General features: G+C 38.2%; 1 protein-coding gene across 1 annotated transcript in view; it reads left to right on the forward strand.

Moving 5' to 3' along the window:
* The first annotated feature begins 496 nt into the window (after positions 1-496).
* Positions 497-25,619, forward strand: part of arid5b (AT-rich interaction domain 5B) — a 129,564-nt gene continuing 104,441 nt past the window's right edge. The window contains exons 1-2 of the mRNA XM_061836577.1: positions 497-914; positions 1,224-1,481. Of these exons, the coding sequence (XP_061692561.1) occupies positions 894-914; positions 1,224-1,481 (279 nt within the window). The 5' untranslated portion in view covers positions 497-893. The remainder of the gene's footprint in view (positions 915-1,223; positions 1,482-25,619) is intronic.

Raw genomic sequence — 25,619 nt, forward strand, 5'->3', positions numbered from 1 at the left:
TGATAAAGAGGGAAAGAGGAAATACACGCCTTGTGGCTTGTGTAAATATTAAGACGCAGATAGCATAGTAATAAACAACAAACGACACATCATTGTTAATAACCTGATATATTCATACCTAGCAATTAAATGACGGCTCGAATTGTTGGAATAGGTGCGCGAAATATTCCTGCGGGTGTCTTTTTTTATCGTCAACTGCAGGGGACGTTTTGTAATTGTGACACCGATTGCTGTAGATATAGAGCTGTTTATTTCCTGGCAGGGCGATAAAATCAAATTGTTTGCTCTCTTGATTGAAAAAAGGAAAAAAAGGCGGAACATCACGAGTGTGTCATTGCCTTTTGAGGAACCTATTAAGTTTCATGTAACATTGTTTCTTTTGGGCATCCACAGGCTGCCTTGTGCCTCTGTGTCATTATGTGAGAAACGGGCTTTCATACTCGCTCTCTTTTACGCAAGTCCTGGAAGGCGCATATAGAAGCGAGGGGACAAAAAGGCGTAAAACCCACGTCAGTGGAGCTTTTCCAGGCGCATACATTGCAGTCGGTCACATTAAGAGCTGTGAAGTAGATTAATTATAGAATTAGACGGAAATATTTTCATCACGTTTCTTTTGGGGCGTAATATCGTGCCTGGAGTGGTGTTTGCGCCGATATCGAGCCTAGAAAATGAGCAAAACTAGCAAAAGAACACTAAGTGATGGGGTATTTTTCAAAACATACGCTGAAATGCAGCACATTCACTCGCAAGGACACATTTGAAATGAGTTGTTAAGGGGAAACGGATGGCGATTTGAAGTGACTGGCTGCGTGGCCCTGCCAGGACCTGCGGCGATCCATTCACGCCAGCAAGTTTGGAGAGCGCGTTGAGTTGAATCAATTCACAACGTCGCGATGGAGCCGAACTCACTCAAGGTAACACCAAATTCCCCCCGCCGCTGCCGAACCCTTCTGCTTTTCAGCCCGCTTTTTCGCCTTCGCCCTCGCCCCGGTCTTCCGCGCGGCGGCTCCGCGTCCAAAACGGCTCACCGCCGCCACACTTTGACATTTGTCGTCCGTTCGGCGTCGCTCGCATCCGCGTCAAACGTCGCCTTTGAACGGCTATTAATAGCTTAGCATGCGGGGAAAATAAACAAGAGAGTGAAGTGTGTGAGTTGACATGTTTGTTTACCCCCCCACTCGTTGATTTGACCGTGTTCTTATTGTTGTGTTTCGTCTCCACAGTGGGTGGGCTCGTCTTGCGGCTTACACGGACCCTATATATTTTACAAAGCCTTCAAATTCGCGAGCCGGGCCGCCGAGACTCGGATCCTGTCGCTGGGGGACTTTTTCTTGGTGCGCTGCAAGCCGGACGAGCCCGTGTGCGTCGCCGAGCTGCAGCTTCTCTGGGAGGAGAGGACGAGCAGGCAACTTTTGTCCAGCTCCAAACTTTATTTCCTACCCGAGGACACCCCCCAGGGACGCGGCGTCTCCCACGGAGAGGTAAGGAGCGGATATTTATTCATCAGCGGCCGGCTGGAATTGTCTCCTCGCTCCCCTTCTGCGCCTCCGATCCCTGGCATTGCGACTCGTGTTTTTAATGAGTTGTGTGTGTGTTTTTTTTTTTTTTTGTTTGTTTTTTTGTTTTTGCTCCTCGCCATTGTGCTGCGTGTGCACTTGCCGAGCGTTCCGCGTGGGAATAAATCCCGTATTGCTCTTGAAAAACACGCACGCTACATTTCGTTTGGACGCCCGTCAGGCGGAAATCGCACAATAGGCGTAAAGGCGCTGCGGGGTTTGCAGATGGTGGGTGCTCGGTAATATGTTCGCATTTGTGGGTCAGTCGGAACGCGTCGTAGTTGCTCACTAACCTGCGACGGTACGTCGTAAAGCGACGACTCCCCGTTTTGGACTTGTCTTTTGGGACGTTCGTAACAATGAACGTTCTGTACACACTGATACATTGTATGCCGTTGTGGACGTAAAACTGAGGATTTCCTCCATAGCAGTGATGTTCTGTTGCGACTCGTGTTTTTACGTCATTAACCAAATAGCATACTTGCATGAATAATTAATAATTTACAGTGACAATGTCACTAAAGGGGAAATCCAGTGGTTTGCATTAACAATGTATCCAATAGGTCATGTAATATGTACTCTATTTTGACACTGTGATTTTGAGAAGATTTTTATCGACAATTACGAATTTTCTGGGGCGCCGCCATTTTCGCGAGTCACATGACTTACGTGGGCGGATGTGACGTGTTACGTGGCGTTCCAAACGCTCGATTACATGTGACACCGTTATGCCCGGCGCTGATTTCTCGGATTTATCCTCATCTGATGAAGAAATGGCAGTATCGGTTGATCGGATGGAGACGGAGGAATACTTCCATACAGAGCGGCTGAGCGAGCTCGTCAGACTCAGCGTCATTCTCCCCGAAGAACCATCCTAATATTCGACATTATTTACAGCCACAGGTTCAAATCTGTGGTCATGTAACTGGTGAAAAGTTGTAATTGTCAATAAAAATCTTCTCAAAACACTATTAAATGAGAGAGGATTTAAGATCACATTTTCAAAATAGCATACATATTACATGATCTATTGGATACATTATTAGTGCAAACCACTGGAATTCCCCTTTAAAAACATACTAATGTGCAAACAAGAAATTGTCTTTTTTCTTTATGATTCTCAGTCATCCAGATCATAGTAATACACAACTAACATATATTTTTCATTTCCCCAAAATATTTTAAAAAATGACTCAGGCAACTATGCTATCAAGCTTACAACTTTTAGCTGTTTGTATCATCGAACGTCAGCGCTGCATGTCGGGACTGTCGTAAACCTTAAACTATGTGCTGTACTGATGTTTTGCCCCGTTTACAAGATTGAATCGCTGAGTCATACGTTAGAACATTGACGTATGACAGGACCATCGTAAGACGCGGATCATTTTGTACAGTAATGACATTTTTTTTGTACTATTCGTGGCTTTTTTTGTGCGTGTGTAGTGCAGTTCTCGTAACATTCAACCACGACAGATGTTGTTGCCAAACATCGGATTGTTCAAGCTGATGTTTGATCTTATATTGCTATCATATTCTGTTGCCCACCAATATTAACAACACTGGCCAAATATAACGTTCAATTGCCAATTAAGTTTGCTCAGGAATTGCCAATTTATGATGCAGTTATAGAACGAAACCGCGTCGACCACCCCATCAGACAAAAATACTTTAATACGTCATAAAAGCAAATGACAGTGGTTACGTCATCTTTCCAAACTCTCAAAAGAGCCACAAGTGATGCAGTAACGACTAAGCAGCGTAATAGGCTGAAATGAAGTATGCCTGCAAACTTAACATTTGTGGCTGACAATCTGCACCAAAGCATTGCAGCGATCAATTTTTAAGAAAAAAGGGCCTACTCAAAGGTATCCAACGTAACTTTGTCACTTATTGTCATAAAAACATCCACAACACAGTCACTGTGGTGACTTTCCGTAGAGCATGCAGGAAGCGGAGTTTCACAAGTACTGTTAGACATTTGACGTGTCCGAGTGCGTTATTAGATTTGTTCTCGAGCTATTTTCAACACTTACCAATGCGTAGCTTACGGGAGATACTAATAATATTGGTTTGTGAAAATAAATATTTCGAAATATGGGGGTTTGCGCCCGACAGTGACGAAATACACAATTGCCCCATATGCGATTATTATTTGTTTTTTCTTTAAGATAAAATGAATTAGTATTACATTTATGTCTTATTCATTTTCTGCCAAAATGAAAAGAATAAGTCCATTTAATAAGAAACCTGAAATAGACACAAGATTAGCTTTGGTGGGACCGCCAAAAATGATGTGGCGGCAAGGATCTTGCCCCCCGGGCCTCGAGTTTGACACCCGTGCCCCGGACTGTACTGTATGTGGCAGTCATATGTTTGAAACATTGATGTGGAGACCTCGTAAACCAAGTCCCGTCTTTACAGTACTGATGTTTTTATTTTGGCTCTCGTATTGCAACAGCACTTTAATGGACCTCCTCTGCATGCACATTCCTCCCTCCCTCCCTCTTTCTCTCCCTCCCTCCCTCCCTCGTCTTTTATTCTCCAATTCTCGTCTTGTTTATGTGTGCGAGCATTGCACAAAGAAAGCCGTGTTTGTACTCGAAGTCTTCCGCTCAAGGTTTACTTACATTCTTTCCTCTTGAGTAATAAGAGCGCCTATCACGTTTCCCTTTCATGAGAAACATGGCTATTTATGGCCCCCGCCGTAGCTTACGATCATCTTTGTCGTTCCGATGCCTATTATGAGCCCCCGGTATCGTCTCTACAAGAAGACCTCCCCAACGTCTCATTCCTCCCGTCTAAATATCTTATTGGCCTTTAACACGCTGGAGTTATTTAATAATCACTTAAAGGCACGCTTGTGCAATATCTTAGCTCCGCCCTCCACCCCCCACCCACCCCGCTACAGTTGAAGCGTAAAAGTCCAACACAGACCCACCCCTCCATAGGGAACGATAGAAATAATCTTTTCCATGGTCTGATTGCACTGTCACCATAACACCAATATTATGTATCAATGGTCATTCAAAACAAGTGAAAATATGGGGATTTGTTTTAGGCAGCACGATGGAGAACTCGTTACAACATCTGTGTCACAGTTCTGAGGACCCGGGTTCAAATCCGGCCTCGCCTGTGTGGATTTTGCAAGTTGTCCAAAAGCATGCATGATAGGGGAACTGAAGACTCGAAATTGCCCATAGGTGTGAATGTGAGTGCGAATGGCTGTTTGTTTGTATGCAGCTTGCAATCGGATGGCGACCAGTTCGGGGTGTACCCTGCCCCTCCCCCAAAGATAGCTGGGAGAGAGGCTCAAGCACGCCTGTGAACCTAGTGAGGATAAATGTATGGAAAATGGCAGGATACAAAAGTTTATTTTGATAATGATTCAGCCACATTTTAAATGTGTCTAATTAATTTTTGTCTAATTAATTTTTTTATTTAATTTTTAGCTCACTGATGGTGTAGTAGTACACACGCCTGACTTTGGTGCGGGCACCGTGGTATCGAATCCCCGCCTCAGGGATGGTGTTGATATCTGCCCTGCGACTGACTGGCGACCAGTTCAGGGTGTAGTCCGCCTTTCGCCCAAGGCTAGCTGGGATAGGCTCCAGCTCTTCTGTGACCCTTGTGAGGATAAGCGGCTTGGATAATAGAAGAATATGATTAATTAGTCAATTATGTCATGACATACATATACATTCTATATGGTATTTTTTATTTGACCATTTTTAGTTTATTTAATTAGATAATTATTTATTGAGATAAATGAATCAAAATCACAATTAATAAAGAATTTTAAAGAACCAGTTTTGGAAAAAATGGCTGAAGCATTTCAACAAAATACTTCAATTGCAAACCAAAAAATTGTACTCTTTGTTAAAAAAAAATACTTTAATTATAATCAAATAATTATGTAATGAAGTAAATTATTTTCAAATTTATGAAAATGTTTACGTATAAAAACATTGCAATTTTATGAGAATAAAATTACGTAACAAAAAAAGTGGAGGAAAAAAATTTCTGTCAGGAAAAAAAATCAATGAAAATTAAGGTGTAAGAAGTCTAAATATTATGAGCCAATATGTAAAATGTTTAAACTTGTTAGTCACGTTATATGAAAAGTTGAAATATTTCACAAAAAATGAAAATCTAAGGCTGAAGTAGTTAGCAGATGAGAGAAATTATATTATTAATTTATGAAAATCAATGTATGAGGAGAAAAATGTAAAAATTAAGTTGTCATATTGTGAGGGAAAAATAAGTAATTTCATGACTCAAAGTCATAAGATTGAAGATTGAAAAGACTACGAGAAAAATGTTTTAGCTTTACAAAAAGAGTCACTTTTATAATATTAGTCATAAGATTGCAAGTGATCATTTTGTAGAAAGAGTTTGAGACAAGTGATATTTAGAAAAATAGCAAAAAAATGAAGGAATAGTCAAAACAAGAGCTAGAAAGTTATATTTTTCCTGGAACAAAGCCATATTACAAGACAATAAAGAAAATATTCCAAAAATAATTTTGTAAACTCATTAAGAAAGAAAATAATTAAATGTATAAGTTTCAATTTGGGCGACATTTGGACATGAATTAAGCTGTAACGAAACACTGTCATCATTTTATGGCAATTATGAGCCGTTCCTGTCGCGACGTTATCGCTACGTTGCACAAGATCAATTCATTTCCTGTTCTGCGGTTATCACACACACACACACACACACACACACACACACACACACACACACACACCTTAAAAGAATTAATTGAAGTCATTGGCGTCACACATTTTTCATTATCTGTGTGTCTTGTATAATAAGCATGGCTTACATTCCTGTCCTTGTGCGTGCGTGTGTAAACTATCTTATCAGCCGTGCTCTGTCAAGCCAGTACAGTTGATGTGGACACAACAAAAGAGAGAAGAATCCTCCTCTTTGATGAAAAATGATGACAGGGCAAAAAAAAAACAAAAACGATATGATGCCAAAAAGCAATTTCCTCCCCTTTTGCATGAATTATGCAGCAGCTTGCATCACATGGCCTCTCGCTTTGAAGACCATTTTTGCGTGTGTAGGGGTGACGCGTTCAAGTGCATCCAGCAAATTGGAGTTGTTGTTTTTTTTTTTTTTTTTACTGTACTATACAACAGAAGGGGAGGGGATGGAACGGGGAAGTGGACCGGTCCCGACAAGCCGCAGAGTCCTTTACGACCTTCGCTGAGCACATTCCCTGCGCTGACTTTGCCCCATGACGTTAAACTGAGTCAGCGGCGAGCGTTTACAGATGCAAAGTGTAATCCAAAAAACAAACATTCGCACGTAGGGGAGGAAGACTGTTCAAACCCGCCCTGCCCGGCACAAAACTACATTTACCACGATGGGAAAATGGCAAAACGACGAGGGCGAATTACATTTTTAGCTATTTGGAAGCTCGCATTACTCACACTTGGTGCTCGTGAGGGAAGATTAACCGCTTGGAACTGTCAAAAAGCTGCAAAACGATATAATATTACGAAAACAAAATGTCAATTTTAACAAAGGAAATGATCATTTTAAAGAGAATCAAGTTGCATATATGTCGCAGAAAAGTGGCATGTTTGAGGACGTAATATTAAAATACATGCATAGTTTCTGATAAAGGACTGATTTTGAGTCACAACAAAATGTTCATGATAATAAATATTGTGATAAGATGTAATATTAGCTGAAAAAGTCAGAAGACATTTTATGAGACTAGCCATATTAAAAGAAAAATGTTGAAATATTTCATTTACAGTAATGGGGAAAATATCTGAATAAAATTTTAAAAAGTTAACATTGAGAAAAAAAAGTCTGACATCAATTTTTACAAAAAGTTACTCAAAGAAAATTCTGAATGCTGCAAAATGTCATATTATAATTGATTATGATAATTTTAAAGAGAATCAAGTTGCGATATATGTTTGAGAGAAAATGATGTAATAATAAAATACATGTATAGTTTCTGATAAAGGACTGATTTTGAGTCACAACAAAATGTTCATGATGATAAATATTGTGATAAGATGTAATATTAGCTGGAAAAAGTCAGAAAACACAAACATTTTTTTTAACATTTTATGAGACTAGCCATATTAAAAGAAAAATGTAGAAATATTACATTTACAGTCATGGGAAAAATATCTGAATAAAATTAAAAAAGGTTAACATTATTGAGAAAAAAGTCTGACATCAATTTTTACAAAAAGTAAAAATTCTGAATGCTGCAAAACGTAATATTATGATTGATAAAGACAATCAAGTTGTGATATATGAAGCAGAAAATTGGTATGTTTGAGAGCAAACGATGTAATATTAAAATAAATGTATAGTTTCTGATAAAGGAATGATTTTGTGTCACAAAAAAATCTTCATGATGATGAACTTCTAATATTAGCTGAAAAAGTCAAGACACCAACAGTTATTTTTTTAATATTTTATGAGGCTAGCCATATTAAAAGAAAAATGTTGAAATATTAAATTTACATGTGAAAAAATATCATGAGAATAAATAAAAAAAACGTTTATATTATTGAGAAAAAAGTCTGACATCAATTTTTAAGGTTTTTGATTTTATAAAAAGTCATTAAAAGAAAATTCTGAATGCTGCAAAACATGTTACGAAAAGAAAACGTCAATTTTAACAAAGGAAATTGTAATTTTAAAGAGAATCAAGTTGCATATATGTAGCCGAACGGTAGTATGTTTTGGGGCAAAAGACATAATATAAAAATAAATGTATAGTTTCTGATAAAGGACTGATTTTGACAAAATGTTCATGATGATGAATTTCTAATATTAGCTGACAAAATCGAAAGACAATTTCTTTTTAAGACTAGCTATATTAAAAGAAAAATGCTGAAATATTACATCTACAGTAATGGGAAAAATATGAGAATAAAATAAAAAAAAGTTTATATTACTGAGGAAAAAAAGTCTATCAATTTTTTTTACAAATCTCATTAAAAGAAAATTCTGAATGCTGCAACACGTAATATTATGTCAATTATAAAAAAAATAACAAAAAATTATATGTCAATTTTAACAAAGGAAATTATAATTTCAAAGAGAATCAAGTTGCGATATATGTAGTAGAAAAGGGGTATGTTTGAGGGCAAACAAAGTAATATTTAAAAAAAATGTATAGTTTCTGAAAAAGGAATATTTTGAGTCACAACAAAATGTTCATGATGATAAACATGTAATATTAGCTGAAAAAGTCAAAAGACACAAACATTGGATTTTTTTTCAGCATTTTATGAGACTAGCCATATTAAAAGAAAAATGTTGAAATATTACAATTACAGTAATGGGAAGAAATATAATGAGAATAAAATTAAAAAGTTTACATTATTGAGAAAAAAAAGTGTTTTTTTGTTTTGTTTTTTTTTTTAGAAAAATTCATTAAAAAAGATTCTGAATGCTACAAAAAGTAATAATTTTCCGAGAATATTATGATACAAGAAAAATGTAGTGTTTTAGAAGGAAGTCGCAAGTTACAATGATTTTTATGAACACGGTCATAATTCACAACACTCATACATTATCAAATTATCTTTGCCCATTTAAAAAAATCTTTTCCAGATGCCACCAAAAACAACAAAATATATTTTATCATGTTTTTAATAAGCTACAGAAATATTAGGTTGCTTTTATTTTTGCAGATGATAAAGAATATATTCCCGAGTGTTGTTACACCATGTTATCTGTCTACATTGGGAATGCAACAATATCTTTATCTTTATTTAATATTTCAAAATGAAAAGATATTATACATTGTCATGGTCTCTGTATAAAGTAAGTGTTTTTTTTTTTTTAACCGACCCTGTTAGCGCGGCGCTAGCATTAGCCCGGTGGTGCTAGCGTTAGACTATCTGTGTACCGTTTTTCTTTGTAAATATCTCGTGTTTCAATGTGGGCACTTGTGGTTTTTACACGGCTGCAGCGTATGTATGTACCAAATGGTATTTCCTTTACAAATGGAACAAATATAACCATGTGCGCTCTGTAGGCCGGGAATTACGGTAGTTGTTAGTTTATAATCACCACAATATCAATGCTAGTTTATACTATCTACGGCCTTTTGTGTAGTGAGGTGAGAAAATGAAAGTGTTTCCTGACAAGACAAGTGTAACTGTAACTATTCACCATCTAGGAAACTGCAGTTTGCTTTGAAGTGCGCTACCGCCATCCGGAGCTCTTATCTCAACGGCCAGCATCTTAAAACAAAAAAAAAAGCACGTGTCAGGTCACCTGTATAACCGCTGTATAACAATATTAAAGTCACATGTTAAAGAAAAAAAAGTAGTACATTTACATGAATGAAGTTGTAATTTTCTGAGGAAAAAGTTGAAATATTCAAGGTCATACTCCAAACTTGTTTTACAAGAATAAAATCTGAAAATGACATTCATTTCCTAGATGTTGCATTATAATGGGAGTGAAGTTATAAAGCAAAATATCATGAGCAAATTGTCTACACTACACTACACTACACACTATACTACAAGAAACAGTTGAGAAATGAGCGACAATAGTCTAGTTGCCAGTTCCGGAGAAATGAATTACCGTAATTCCCGGCCTACAGAGCGCACCTGGTTACAAGCCTCATCGAGTACCTTGCTAAAGGAAATACTATTTGGTACATACATACGCCACAACGGTGTAAAAGCCGCAAGTGCCCACATCGAAACCCACATTGAAACACGAGATATTTACAAAGAAAGACGGTACACCCAGCGCTAATGGTAGTGCTAACGCTAACAGTGCCGGTTAAAATATACTTACCGGTAAATATCACTGAGACACGCCAGTAACACACCAGCAATGTGCTAGCACAGCGCTAATGCTAGCGCAAGGCTACCAGGGCCGGTAAAAGTCACTGACTCGGCACTTATATTCCACCAGGCTCATTCTTACCTTTTCCTCTCGAGTGCCCCCTTGCGGCCGTTAGCATCACCGCATAAACTGCAGGGTTGAAAGCGTGTGACAAAAGTCACAGCTCGTCGGTCGGAAATTACGGTATGTTATGAGAATAATGTCATGATTTATGAGTTAAAGAACTGAAAAATGGTAGCATTTTCTTGTGTCCTCAGTGTGCCCGTGTGAGAAAATGTAAAGACTTCCATAGGGGAATGTCATTTTTAGCATGCTCACGAGAATTAGATTAATGGCCACTGAATCACTCACATGTGTAAATGTGTAACACTAACCCATCTGAGATTAGATTGCTGACCCCTCATGCGGGTACCGACTTGATAACATTGCATCTCGCAGGAAGTGTGCTGCTTTTTTTTCTTTTTTTTTTTTTTTTTTTGGAGTGGAGTTTAATGAGCGGCGTATTTGAGCCGCATGGCAACGGTTGAGCCACTGAGAACGGGAGTGGGCCAACTCCACTGGTGTCCACTTTGCAGGACAGTTAATTTATGATTTTATGGCTGCAGTAAAAGATGGTGCGTTCATATTTTTGCAATCCGTATGGCAATGATTACTTCTGGATTTTTATTTTCTTGTTCCTACAGAAACTGTTTTTCTTCAGATTTTGACATTTTTGACAAATATAACACTTTCACCCACAACTGAGATACGGTCATCATCTTCAGTTTCATAGGCTGGATCTCGGTCAGTACCAGTAAGAAAAGATGCAATGAAAGTGCGGTAGTGGTCTAAATCCAGGTCAAATCCATCAATATTTCATGAAAGATGAGAAATAACGTTCATACATATTAGACAGAAGCTAAAACACGACTACTGAGTCTTCTATTAGTTTCTGAAACGCACATTCTCAGATATTTTTCCTGGTTTCATGGGTGAGGCTGGCTTTGAATAATAGACGCCTGTGACCCCAGTGAGGATAAGCAGTACAGAAAATGGATGGATGGAAGAAGCAGTATTCAGAAGATTATTTAGTTTTAACATTTTTAAAACAATCTAATAAAACAAAAAGATGTCTTTCTGTATTTGGAGAGGAAAAGTCATAACGTTTTAAAATGAAGCGGTTATATCGCAAGCATAAACTTGTTTTGATGATGACTGTTGAGAATCTTATCCAGTTAAGGATAACAAACAGTAAAACGGTCAATGCTTTGTCATGTTAATGTAAATATTTCAACTCACGGTTGTCAACTGCAACTGTTCTTGGCAAATATTTGCTTATATTAGCCAAGTCCCATATGGTACGCTGTATACTTGCAGCTCTTGCGTTTACACAGTACAGTATTGGGAATGATAATTTTACGTTCACAACTTTTATGACGCTTGCTTATCAGCGTGGCCCCGATTCCTTTTGTGCGGGACCCATTGACGTGTTTAATACGAGTTAACTATGAAGTCTCTATGGGGGGAAGCTGTTATTCTTCATTGTATGCTGGGGGCCTCGCCAGCCCTGTTTACTGGCCCCCTGCCAACACCAGTTGAGTTAACCCCCCCACCCCCCGCTCGCTCTTTAAACAGCCGTTTGTGCCAAGTTGCTGGGCCGTTATGACAAACACTCAGACTTGGCCTCCCGATGCATGCTTTAACTGACACAAACTCACATTCATAAACGTATCGTTAGCTCGATAGATTAGCATAGTAGCCTCGGTAATCTTTGAAGGTTTTCAGAACTCTCGAACAACACAACAAATTCAACAAATGAGAAGAGTCCAGTTGTCTCATTTCATGACCTGGATGACTGAAACTATACTGAGATTTTTTGCGACATATTTTTATTTATAGTTTAAAGTTATCCAGACATTTATGCTGTTAAGCTAACCAAGGTCATACATACTGGACAATAGATGTTGCTAATGTGGTCAGTCACAGGATGAGGCCCATTTGGGATAAATTGTGGTTCCCTAGCACTAAGCAGTCCGAGTTATTCTGCTTTATCTCCAGTTCTTTGTTTATCTTGTGTACTGGAACAGATGAACCTTATTTGCGGTTGATCAGAGTCAATGGTGATAGATTTGTACTGATTCCCTTACAACATGAGTTTGAATGTGATCGGTTGATTCTGAACGCATACAATTGTGCAACATTATCTTAGTTATTTATACTTCCCCTCTTGAAAAATTGTACGGTATAAGTCACGTTATTGGCGGAACATTTTTAAAACTATTTATCTTGGTCTCATTTCATTTTAAATGCACAAAACTTGTACTGGGTTGTGTAGACTTTTTATATCCACTGTAAAGGCACAATTATAATACAGTACAAAGTATGTATTGGGTCTCATTGGATACTGCAGGTATTAATGTTGTGGCCAGTTGTTGGGAGTATGTCCTTCGTAGATGTTGTAATTGTCGGTGACACTTCATTTTTTAAATGTATTAATATAATTTATTATTTTATGGATCTTTTTACATATTAGGTGGCAACCGGGCACTCCGGTTTCCTCCCACATCCCAAAAAACATGCAACATTAATTTTGTCTCCATGTGCCCTACGATTGCCTGGCAACCAGTTCAGGGTGTACCCCGCTTCCTGCCCGTTGACAGCTGGGATAGGCTCCAGTGCTCTCCGCAACCCTTGTGAGGATAACCGGCAAAGAAAATGGATGGATGGATAAATACAATATTTTTGTCACAGATATGAAACATGACGTAAATGTAAAATAAAATACAAAAAAATATCAATGAAAGAAAACAAAAAAATACAATGTAAAATGCCTTCAGAAAAAAGAATAAATGAAACAATAAATCAGCAAAAAAATAATTACTGTACAACAAAATAAAATTGCATTAAATCCGAAGCAGAAATTGACTCTCATTGGATACTGCCCTTTGGATACGTTGTGATTGTCTGTGACGACTCATGTTTTTAATTTATTAATTTAAATTTGTTATTTTATGGATCTTTTTACATAATAGGTGGCACGGTGGCCTCACAATATTGAGGACTGGGGTTCAAATCTCGGCCCCGCCTGTGTGGAGTTAGCATGTTCGTGCGACTGTTGTCTGTCTCTATGTACCCTGCGATTGGCTGGCAACCAGTTCAGGGTGTACCCCACCTCCTGCCCGTCGACAGCTGGGATGGGCTCGAGCACTCCCGCGACCCTTGTGAGGATAAGCGTCTGAGAAGATGGATGGATGTTCAAACAAATAAAATAAAATAGATGTGTTAAACAGAGTGCATAAAATGTATTGCACAAGATGTTGAAATTAGTGTGCGTTCACATTAACAGCGCGACTAGAGGAAAAGTGTTCAGGGTGGTTATGGCTCTTGGAAAAAAAACTACTCCTCGGTCTGTTGGTCCTTGCATTCGATTAAATTATACGGATACACTATTATAATCACCTTAGAAATCTTCTGACCTTTCTCTCCCTCATCACACACACACAGTTTGACAGGTTTGGGACTGCAGCAGTAGTCTTGTATTGATTTTTGTGGCAAACGATCTGGCGCTATGACACGCATATGTGTTCCACACTGCGAGTAGCTAAATGAGATTGTATTCATTTACTGCTGCTCCTTTGATTTCTTTTTTTTTCCCCTCCTAAAGGGGGGAGAGAAGGAGGGCGGGGAGTTTAGTGGGGATGGGGGGTGGACCCTGAATGGCTAATTCAGGCATGTGGGATACACCGGCTGAGTTAAGTGGCTTAGTCGTTGCAGCGTTTTGATGGATTGCGTGTTGAATGAACGAGTGCAAATGCGGACCTCGGCGATGCCGCTTCCTTGCCTTGTCTTGTGTACAATTGCAAATTGCAAATTCCTCCTCCGTATAACAATGACAGGAATTCAGAGGAGGTGGCGAGGTGGTGCCGGTGGTGTCGGTGCCTGCCGCAGAGCAAGTCATTAACTCGCAACACTGCCCTCAAGTGAATTCCTCGCTATTGCTGAAATAGCGTGTAAATTATTACCAGCTTCTTAGGCCGGTGTCGTTTAAAAAGAAAAAAAAAAAGCTTTTCCAGTGGAATAGACTACTTCAAAGGCCTATGGAAATAATTTTTCTCTCCACTTTAGCAGCCCTCACGGGCTTCTCATTCATTTTGTGTGTATAACGATACAGCCGCCTGAGAAATTCACACTTTCATTCGGTAGAATTAAGGAATGATTTTTTTTTCATGAAAATTATGTTGTCATCCATGTCAAGTCATTTTTACAAGAGTAGTTTCCATTCGAGAAGTGATGTCATTTGATGAGATGAAAGTATTCATGAGATGACAAAGTTATAATTCTTGTCTTCATTTATGAGAACAAAGCCAGAATGTAACAAGAAAAAATATTATGATTATAAAATTATAAAATCATGAGAATTCAAAACTTACAAAAAGATGTGAGGAAAGTAGTATAACTTGAAAATTTCCTGATTTCACGAGAAGTCGTATTTTACCAGAAATCAATATTACAAAAAGCTTGTATGACACTAACGTGGTGAGATTATGAGAAGAAACTTGTAATATGATGACAAAAAGTCATAATTCTACCAGGATAATGATAATTTTAAGTCATTAGTTTACAAAAAAAGTCATCATTTCGTGGGATTAAAGTCCTTCAATTGTGAGAATAAAAGTGGGATATTTTGACGTAAAAGTAACCATTTGATGTACGAAGTATTAAAGAGTAATACTTGAAAAAGTCACTGCTCTATGAGAATAAATCATAATTTGATTTTTAATTGAATCATAAAAAGTTGTACTTTTACTAACATCGGGGCAAATTATTACCATATTTTCAGTAAGGTGACATTTCAAAGAAAAAAGCAGAATAAACTTGATTGCAAAATAGTGACGTTTCCTTCCGCTTTTGCAATCTTCATGATCTTCTTCCCATTTTTTGCATGTGTGAGATGAATGATACATTTTTCTGCAGCCTCCACTTTTGTGAACACTGTTTGCTCCTCTCATTGACAAAACCGCTCACATGGCAACTTCCACTCTGACGATTGTCATAACTTTTGAGTGAGGACGCAGCAACGCACGACAAACTTCCTTTTCCATGTTACTCAGATCGAAAAAGTTGTCGGCGCCTCCGACCCTCCCACAAAAATTTATTTTACAGGAAAATTTGATAATACATTGTTCCCGGCATGTTTGTGATTAGTCAGATTACCAAATTTTTTTTGAATAAAGTTGCAATTTGAACAAGAAAAAAAAAAGAGGCACTTAGATTACAAAAAATAAAAAAGTTAGGCTTAAAAAAGAAAGCATTTTCACGCCATTGTACTCATTCAATTGGGTTAAGAAAAATGTCACGGATTTACGATTAAAGAAAGCCGTACTTGCGCTTTTACAAGCATAAGGTCTTAATTTTGTGAGAAGTTATTGGATTCCAAAAATGAAATTTCGTGAGATTTAAACATGTAAGATTGAGTAGAAAATTTTAATATTACAAGAAAATGTCATCGTTCAAGAATGAAGTCCTATTTTGATGAGTCAATAAAATAGAAAATTCCAAATTTTACCAGAATAAAGTAAAAAAATGACAAGATTAGCAATGTCATGATAATTTGATTCCAAAAAAATCTGAATGATACAAGTCATAAGATAATTGTCGTAGAAGTTGTAAAGAACATGCTGTTTTATAAGAATAAAGTTGTAATTTGACGAGAATTAAGTAGATTATATGAAAAAGTCTTAAAATTATGAGTACAGATCCTTAATATTACTGGTAAAAGATGTAATTCAACTTGAAAAAGTGATGAGGAGAATAGTGGTGTCATTTGACGATAATTCATATATTACATTAGTCATAATTTTATGACCATGACTTCACAAGCTTGAGAAGTCATCATGTTATCTTTATTCAAACAAGAAAGCTGATTTTTTTTCCACCCCAATGAAAGATATAATATCATGGGAATAAAAATATTGAGATTACAAAAGCACATTTTATGATAATATTTTGAAAAAAAAAAAGTTTGCTTCTAGCTTGACTGTGAACATTTGTAACCTTTTGTGTGAGAAACAGCCATGCATGAAAAATGACTTTTCTTTATTTCCACTGTGGCCCTTCTTGGAAGCAAGCTGTAAAATTGCAAGCTTACAAAGCTGCAGAATCCAAAAGTGGCTGACATTGCACTTTTTCCTCCCTTTTTCTTTTCTTTTTTTTTTTTTTTGCTGCGTCACTCTCCAACTACGACTGACGCTTCACTAACTTTCTCTCGCAAAGCATTTACAAACTTGTATTTCCTTTTGAAAACGAGTTGACGCTGTAAGCGCAATCTCCTAATGGAATCTGTGACTAAAGGTGCCCCCCCCGACACCCCCACTTCCGATAATACAAAACTCCTATGCATGAGGATAAAGCGTTTTCACCACGGTATGCGCCATTATTCCACCTTTAATAAAACAACTGCTCATTCCAGCCCGAATGCGGCGAGCTTGCTGTTAGATTTTTAAAAAATTTAGATTTTTAAGTGGCGTTCTAATTTGTCGAGAATAATTGTAGTCTAAATTGCCCTTAGGTGTCATTGAGAGCGTGATTGGTTGTTTCCAACTGCTCTGGGATTGGCTGGCGACCAGTTCGGGGTGTACCCGGCTTCCTGCCCAAAGATAGCTGGATAAGTGGTTCAGAAAATGGATAGATGGAAAAAGTCTACCAGAAGAAAGTGCTGATATTCCAAGGGTGCTCCCAGGCAGTTTTATTTTTTATTTTTTGGGTTAATTCCCAGGGAAGTTTGTTTTGGGCCAACCGAGCCAAGGTCAGTCATGTGGAGGAGGAGACAGATAATGAACTTGCATTGTGTTTCATATTCTCTCGCTCTCCTTCCTCTCTCTCTCTCCTCATTGTCCGTGTCACCATGTCCATTACTCAATTACTAATCTCCTCTGGCCTGCTAAATTCCTGCGCTGACCTCTCAGAAGTTCAGCAGGCTGAAACCTTTGCAGTATGACAGCACCCCTGTGCGTGTGCACGGTTACGTACTAGTGGAATAAACCCACTCACTGAGAGCCCCCCCCCCCCCCCCCCCTCAAGGCGCCTCCTGCAGGAATGTGTAATAGTGTATGTGCCATGCGGAATCTTGCAATTAATACAGTGCCTTCAAGTGGAAGTACCATGTAGCTTGGCTTGCAATATTTCTATATTAACAACACACAACAAATAAATGGGTTGACTGGTACGGAATAATGGCATTTCAATTCATTTCATTCGAGAAATTTGATTCACAAGAACAGTAAATTGAGTTACGAGCTTGACCACTGAGCAAATTAAACTCATGACGTCATTCTCCAAAGCGTATGACTTTTTGTTATCCAGTCACTCATTTGACAATGATGATTTAATTCTTGTCAATAAAAGTATCTTTATGTGAAATGGAACCTTCTTGATAATACAGTCATCGCTCGTTTTTCGCGGTTAATTGGTACCAGACCCGCCCGTGAAAATTTAAAAATCGCGAAGTATGGATAAAAATTGTTTTTTTTTTGGTTCATAGGTCCTTGTCCATTTATTTATATATATATATATATATATATATATATATATATATATATATATATATATATATATATATATATATATAACTTTTTTCAAAATGTATTTATTTATGCTTCATTGGTCCATGTCGTCGTGCCGGGTATGGCACATTAGTACGTAGCGATCCGGCTTTTTTTTTGGAGGGGGGTGGTGGTGGTGGCGGTGGTCCGTAAATCCACTATCCACTGAATCCGCAAGAGGTGATCCGTGAAATAGAGAGGGATTACTGTATAATTGTCCTTTTCGTTTTTAATATTGAAATTCCTTTTGCTCATAGTTCAGTAAACATCGTTGGCTAATTTAACACAGCTTACTATGCTTAGAATGCGTTGTAATTACTCCACAAGTGGTCAAGGATAATCATAGTCTCAAGTGCGATAAATCAGTTTTCTAAACAAAGTTAACGGAATAAACACAAGCACATTTTTACACGCAACCTGTCGCTTTCCACAGTTGATGCTAAGTCACGCAACACAGAGTGGCTAACAGTTTAGCCAGTTAACTTAGCCAAGCAGGTCTACACTATCAATCACTGATCCTGTTGAACGTGCAGATGGAGACCCTAAGTGGGGGAAAAAATACCTGCACCTCCCATACGCATTGTAAAAAATAGATAAACAGAAAATAAATAAACGTTCGCTCCTTTGCGGATTTTTTCGTTGTAGGGCTGGCATGGAATGTAATACCTGAGATAAATGAAGGGTTGATGTACATCAATTCTCGTAAAACTGTGAAATAGGTTTTGTAAAATTGTTATATTATTATATTACAATGGGGAGTTTTAATGTAAGACCATATCGCTCAGCCATATTGTACTGAGTATCTCAGACATACCGTAATTTCCAGCATCCAGACTGCACCGGATTATAAACCTCACCCAGTACATTTGTAAATGAATTACCATTTGATACATACATAAGCCGCCCCTGTGTAAAAGCCGCAAGTGCCCACATTGAAACCTACACTGAAACACGAGATATTTACAAAGAAAGACGGTACACAGCAAGAGTTTTCAAAGTTTTTAATACCTTTGCTTATCTTAACGTAGCAACAACACGGTAGCACGAACAGGGCTACACATCGGATTAAAAAAAAAAAACATCCGCGGCAGCTACACAGTAGCAACACGGTAGCACAGCACTAACAGAGCCGGTTTAAAAAAAAAAAAAACATAATAAAAATAAATCACTGAGACGCGGCAGTAACACAGCAGAAACATGCTAGCACAGCACTAACGCTAGCGCAGCGCTAACAGGGCCAGTTAAAAAAAAGGGTAGTCAAAGTCACTTCCTCTGCATGTATATTACACTTGTCTCACTCTTAACCTTTTCCGCTCGAGTGCCCCCTTGCGGCCGTGCACAAATTAGCCGCATCACCGCATAAACTGCAGGGTTGAAAGCGTTTGAAAAAAGCCGCAGCTTATAGGCCGGAAATGACGGTATATGACTTTCTTCTGGTTCTATGAGCTTTGTCATATTTTGACTGTTTATCATCACTCGTACGCCATTAAAAAAGAAAAATGAAAGCTAAAGACAAATTTGTGGAGGAATTCCTTTTCTTGCTCCCTGAACTGAAGACTCGTGATTGCATCATCTGCTTGTGTGATCTAACTCCCAGCAGTTTTTGTGCGACATGTTTGTACCCACGTTGAAATATTTCATGGTGTTGCGTGGTTTCTGAGGCGGGGTTGTCATTTCATGCTATTTCACAGTTTATTTCAGCGAGATGGCAGACACCTTGAGTTTTTTTTTTTTAGTTATCTACACTTGAGCAGCACACTTGCAGTGCATTATGCACCGTCAAAGCAATAAAATCCCTGAGTAATGTTATCATTCTGCTGCAGTATTAAAATGAATTATTGATAGAAGAAAGAAAGGAGGTGCAATATGGCATTGAGCTAGCACTTTGCATTCCAACCCAGACGCCTGAATACGAAGAAAATCGTTACATTTCGGGGAAAAAAAACAAAACGAAAGCATTTTATGAGATTAAGGTCATAAGATTCTGAGACTAATATTCTGTGAGGAAATGTTTGATATTATGAGGAAGTCATCGTTTTTCTGCCATCATGTTGAAATAGCACAATAATTCAATTCTTATTTCATGAGAATTCAGTTGATCAAAGGGTAAAACTACCGAAATATGGGAAGAAAGTCATATCACAAGGAAAAATGTTGTGATTCGAAGAGAAGATTAGTTGTCATTTTAAGTCACAATTTTATGAGAATTTAAAGTTGAATTATGAAGAAAATATTGGACATAAAGTTGTAGTATTATAAATCAAAAATTGATGAGATTGCATCATAATTTGGTGTTAAAAATGTTTATCTTGCACAAAATCACTTGGATTCCGGTTATTTGATGCAAATAAAGTCAGACAAGAAAGTCGATGCATTCCAGGCTAAAGTTGGAGTCTTATGATTGTCGTAAAGTTGGAATTTGATGAGAATCAGAACCAGATTATTATCATTATTGTGGCATTTAAAAAAAACAAAAACAAAATAATGTTGGAGAGGAGAGGTCTAGTCTGATTTGACTTTAGACAGCGAGACAACAAATGAAACGTGTATGTCAACTTCTGGCTTCAGCTGTACTTTTTTTATGATGACTTATTAGATTACGAAATGTCATTTCATGATGGTCATTTGATGAAAATAAAATACTGATTGGAGTCATTAGATGTTATTTTATGAGAATAAAGTCATGAAATTATGAGAAGAAATATATAATATTCAAAGTACACGGTAGTTAACAAGAAGTTAGGACTTTGTTATCATACAATTATAACACTACTAAAGTTACCAAGTACCGTTCTAACTTTATGAGGTTACCTTTGATTCCACACAATCATAATTGTATCATACGGTAAGTTCCGCAAAACAAGTCATCTGACATGCACAGAGAAAGAAACCAGAGTGTGAAGTGACTGTCAGCAACGCTCCACTTCTGCTCGACGTCACGTCTTGGCTTTGGTCTGGCCGTCATCTGACCTACATTATTAGCGGGCGGCCTGCTGGCTGCCGCTTTGCTCGGCTATCCGCGGGCTAAATGGAAATGACAGCCCGTCGTGGACAGGGACGGACTTTTGATTATTCTTTTAAATCCGGTGGTGAGGACCCCTCAAGTTGTCCGGCACTTCTTAGAAGGGGGAGTGGAAGACCCCAGTGATGGTGGCTGCGGCTGAGGCAACCCTTCTTGTAACAGCAACTTGACAGCGTTATGACGACAATCGATTCATATTTTAACAAGCAATCTCAGCTAGTGGGTCTGATATGCCCTCGTTTTAATCATCCCGCCCCTGAAATGATGGTTCCCAGGTTTTTGGTTTACATTGTCTTTGTTTCAAACGCAGGTGTCAAACTCAAGGCCCAGGGGCCACATCCGGCCCGCCACATGATTTTATGTGGCCCGCGAAGGCAAATCATGTGTATCAACTTCTTTGATTCTTGTGAAAATCTGTACCAAAATTTCAAATTGTTATATATCATAAATGATAACTTGGCAATATAAGCATTTTGTATTATCAAACATGAACAGAACCTTGATTTCGGATTCCAAAAGGAGTTCATAAATTTTGTGTGCAAATATGATGAGACGATTATTCCGAGAAGATGTCTATGGGGCTAACGGCCCTCCGAGGGAATCCAGAACTTCAATGTGGCCCGCGACAAAAATGAGTTGGACACCCCTGGTTTAAAACATCACAAAGCATATGCCAAAAATGTCATTGTCTTCTCGAAGAGAAAGTCATTTCAAAAGTTAACATTAAGTAAATATTTCACGAGAAATCATATTGCAAAAAGTTGGGAATTAAAGAACAAATAGTTAATTACGAGACAGAAGTCGCGGTTGTACAAGAAAAAAGGTCTGAGTTTTCAATACTTGAGTAACAAAATGTTGCAATCTTATTAAAAAAAAAAGGTATACTAAACTTGCAATGTTGTCAGAAGGCATCAAGTAATGTGTCAGAAGTTTCAATATTACAGGCAAATTTATAATTTTACAAGTACAGTAAGTCATAATTTGACAAGAATAGTCTCCCTTATACCTAGGAGTACAAAAGTAATACAATTGTGAGAAAAAATATTACAGGGAAAAATGCCTCATTTTACGAGAATGAATTCTTAACTTTACAAGACTCAAGTAAAAATTTTATAAGTTATAATTTCACCAGTATAAACGGTTACATTGATAGAAATGAAGTTGTAATTGTTCATCAGATGAAAACTGCCAATTGAACTAGTATGAACAGACCAAACACGTCTTTTAGTCTTGGCGAAAATTTAGGAAGCTGTCTTAAAATAAGTACAGTAAGATGTTTTCAATAGAAAGAAGAAAAAGCCACTAGGGGAAAAAATAAATAAATAAATATATATATATATATATATATATATATATATCGAGAGAGAGAGAGAGAGATCATTTAACAAAATAAAGTCATCATTTTGAGAGTAAATTTGTAATGGTAGAATGTCATTACATTACATTACAAAAATGAATACTTGAGAATTAAAAAAAGGTCACTATTACAAGAAAACTACCATTTTACAGGTATAGTCTTAAAATGAGAACAAAGTTGTAAAAAAATTGAAAAAGTCACATTGTGACAATAAAGGCGTAGTTCCATCAGAATTAAGTCGTATGTTGATGAAAATGAATTTGGAATTGTAAAAGTCATTAGACAAGTAAAATAATTCAAGACTATGAGAAGTCCCAGTATTCTCACAAAAAAGTCAGAATTTCATCAAAATTACGTCATAGGTTTACGACTAGAGTTGTAAATATAGAAATCATTACAAAAATTCAGTTTTGTATGAATAAAAATAAAGATGTAATATTTTGCCGCAGCTGGATAGCAAGCGTTGACCTCACAGTTCTGAGGTCCCGGGTTCGATCCCGGCCCCGCCTGTGTGGAGTTTGCATGTTTTCCCGGTGCCTGCGTGGGTTTTCTCCGGGCACTCCGGTTTCCTCCCACATCCCAAAAACATGCAACATTGATTGGACACTAAATTGCCCCTAGGTGTGATTGTGAGTGTGGCTGTTTGTCTCTATGTGCCCTGTGATTGGCGGGCGACCAGTTCAGGGTGGACCCCGCCTCCTGCCTGTCGACAACTGGGATAGGCTCCGGCACTCCCGCGACCCTCATGAGGATAAGCGGCTAAGAAAATGAATGGATGGATGGATATTTTGCCATATTGGAATTTTTGGGGCAGCACGGCGAATGACTGTTGAGCACATCTGCCTCACCGTTCTGAGGACCTGAGTTCAAATCCCAGCCTCGCCAGTGTGGCGTTTGCGTGTTCTCCCCGTGCCTGTGTGGTTTTTCTCCAGGAACTTTCCTCCCATGTCCCAGAAACATTCATGCTAGGTTGACTGAAGAGATTTAATTGGCTTTAATAAGTGCCTGGCCACCAGTTTCGGGTGTACCCCACCTCTTGCTCAGAGTCGAATGGGCCAAGCTCCAGCACGCCCAGGACCCGAGTGAGGATAAGCAATTTGGAAAATGGATGGGTGGAATTTTTGGGTGTTTCTCACACATGGAACATTTAGGGTATTCTTCCAGAAATTGTACACGTCACATGATACTCCGTAAACAAATACAGTGCAACTCAACCTCTGGCAAACGTCCCACTTTTTTGCCCTCGTGCCCTGCTTGACGCTCCCATTTGGATTTTCTCAGCTACCAAATATGGTATGAATAAATATGTCTCTAAAGGGCTACTCATGATGAACGCGTTTCACACAATGTTCCTGTAAAGTCTTGTGTTCTTTTAAAAAATGTGCCTCATCAATGATTTTCTGGAGCTTGACCAGCTGTGTCAAACATTTTCCAGATAAGTCCCCCTCTCTGTGCGACAGTAAATGGAGTCTTTCTCTTTCTGTTTTTGTGCTGATTTACGCTGTCATCGAAATGGGGAAAGTAATAAATTGTCAATGTTTTTGTTGATGTTCTTCGATTTTACGAGGGCACGTCGGATTGGAGGCATGCAGGAACTGAGTCACTGGCAACCTTGTTTTTCTCGCAAACCGCTTGGTTTCCTGAGACATTTGTCAATTGAACTTCCTCACTGCATCTCACACTTTGGACTTTTCATCGAAAAATATGACAACGAAGCTGGTGGAATGAACCATTTTCTCCAGATGGGTTCTATTGAGGGGACACTCCGCTGTTGTGTATTTTCGTGACTGTACAAAAAGCTGCAATTTTATGAGAATAAAGTCTTAGGTTGTAAGACGAAAGTGTCACTATTACAACGAAACAATTTTACAGGATGAAAGTTGGAATTTTACAAGACAGCAAAAAGTATTTGTTTGATAACAATCCTGAGGATTAGCAGAAAGCAGAGTATTGCTGGGTGTCGGCGTGATGAATGGTGTGTCCCACGCGCCGGCCTCGGAATAATCCGACTCTGCATCATTCCCGTCCGGAGAACCATCTGAAAATTCTACATTATTTATAGCCACAGGTTCAAATCTGTATGGAAGTATTCCTCTGTCTTCCCAATCAACTAATACTACTATTTCTTCGTCAGATGAAGATAAATAACAGAAATCAGCCCTGGCCATAATTATGTCCCATTGTAAGCGAGCCTTTATTGCCACATAATACGTCACATCCGCGCACGTCGGTCACTTGACTCGCCCATGAAAATTCGCCGCTAAAAATCTTCTCAAAACACCATTAAATGATGTCGGATTAACTTCAAATTTTTGAGGTAGAGTACATATCGGATACGTTGTTAATCCAAACTACCAGACTTCCCATTTAATTTTATGGCAATACAACAGAAATTTTACAAGAATTGTTGTAAACAGGCGGGGGCTCATTGTTATGATAAGAGCTATAAAATGATGAGAATAAATTCCTAATTGTACGAGGGCAATCGTTACATAACAAAAAGTCACTGGTTATGAGAATTATTATGATTAGTACAACTTGACCAACCTAAATGGCTGCCTTGTAATAAAACGAGAAAAAGTCTGAATTATACGTGACTGAAGTAGCAATTTTCCAATAATTGTTGTAATTATCCAACAATTTATTAGATTACAAAGGTTTTATGGGAGGGAAAAAAGTCATAAGAATATGAGAATATAGTCTTAAATTCACAAACTAGTCTTAATATTACATGACATAACAACCCCTGCCTACTCAAGAATTCTTTGAGTATACCTAGCCCCCTATACACCAGTCCGCTATACTATATATATATATATATAAAATTCATTTTAAATCTGAATCATCGGTGCAAAATGTACAAAAATATGTGTGGCGCAAACGCGTCTCCAAGCAGGATCTGTTAATGCCCGTGCAACAGCACGATTAATGGACATCGAACGCAATCTATGCTCCACTGTGCTTTTTAATTACAACACTGGCGTCGTGATGAACAGAGCGTGTTATTACGGTGGCGCTTTGTGTTCAAAGGGAATCGCATCAAACGTACACTTGCTCATTTTGAGCAGATGAAGCACAACGAGGCTTTTGGCTGCGGGGCTGAAAGCTATTTACTGTTTGCGACGCATAATTCAAAATGGTCTTTTTTCTCTCAGTCCGTTTGTCATCTCACGGAAAAGTTGGTTACAGCCACCCGCCACCACTTGACAGTTACAGACAGCTCATTATAAGACGAGGGAAAGAAAGAGGGG

Source organism: Syngnathoides biaculeatus, chromosome 12, assembly GCF_019802595.1.
Source record: "Syngnathoides biaculeatus isolate LvHL_M chromosome 12, ASM1980259v1, whole genome shotgun sequence".
NCBI lineage: Eukaryota > Metazoa > Chordata > Actinopteri > Syngnathiformes > Syngnathidae > Syngnathoides > Syngnathoides biaculeatus.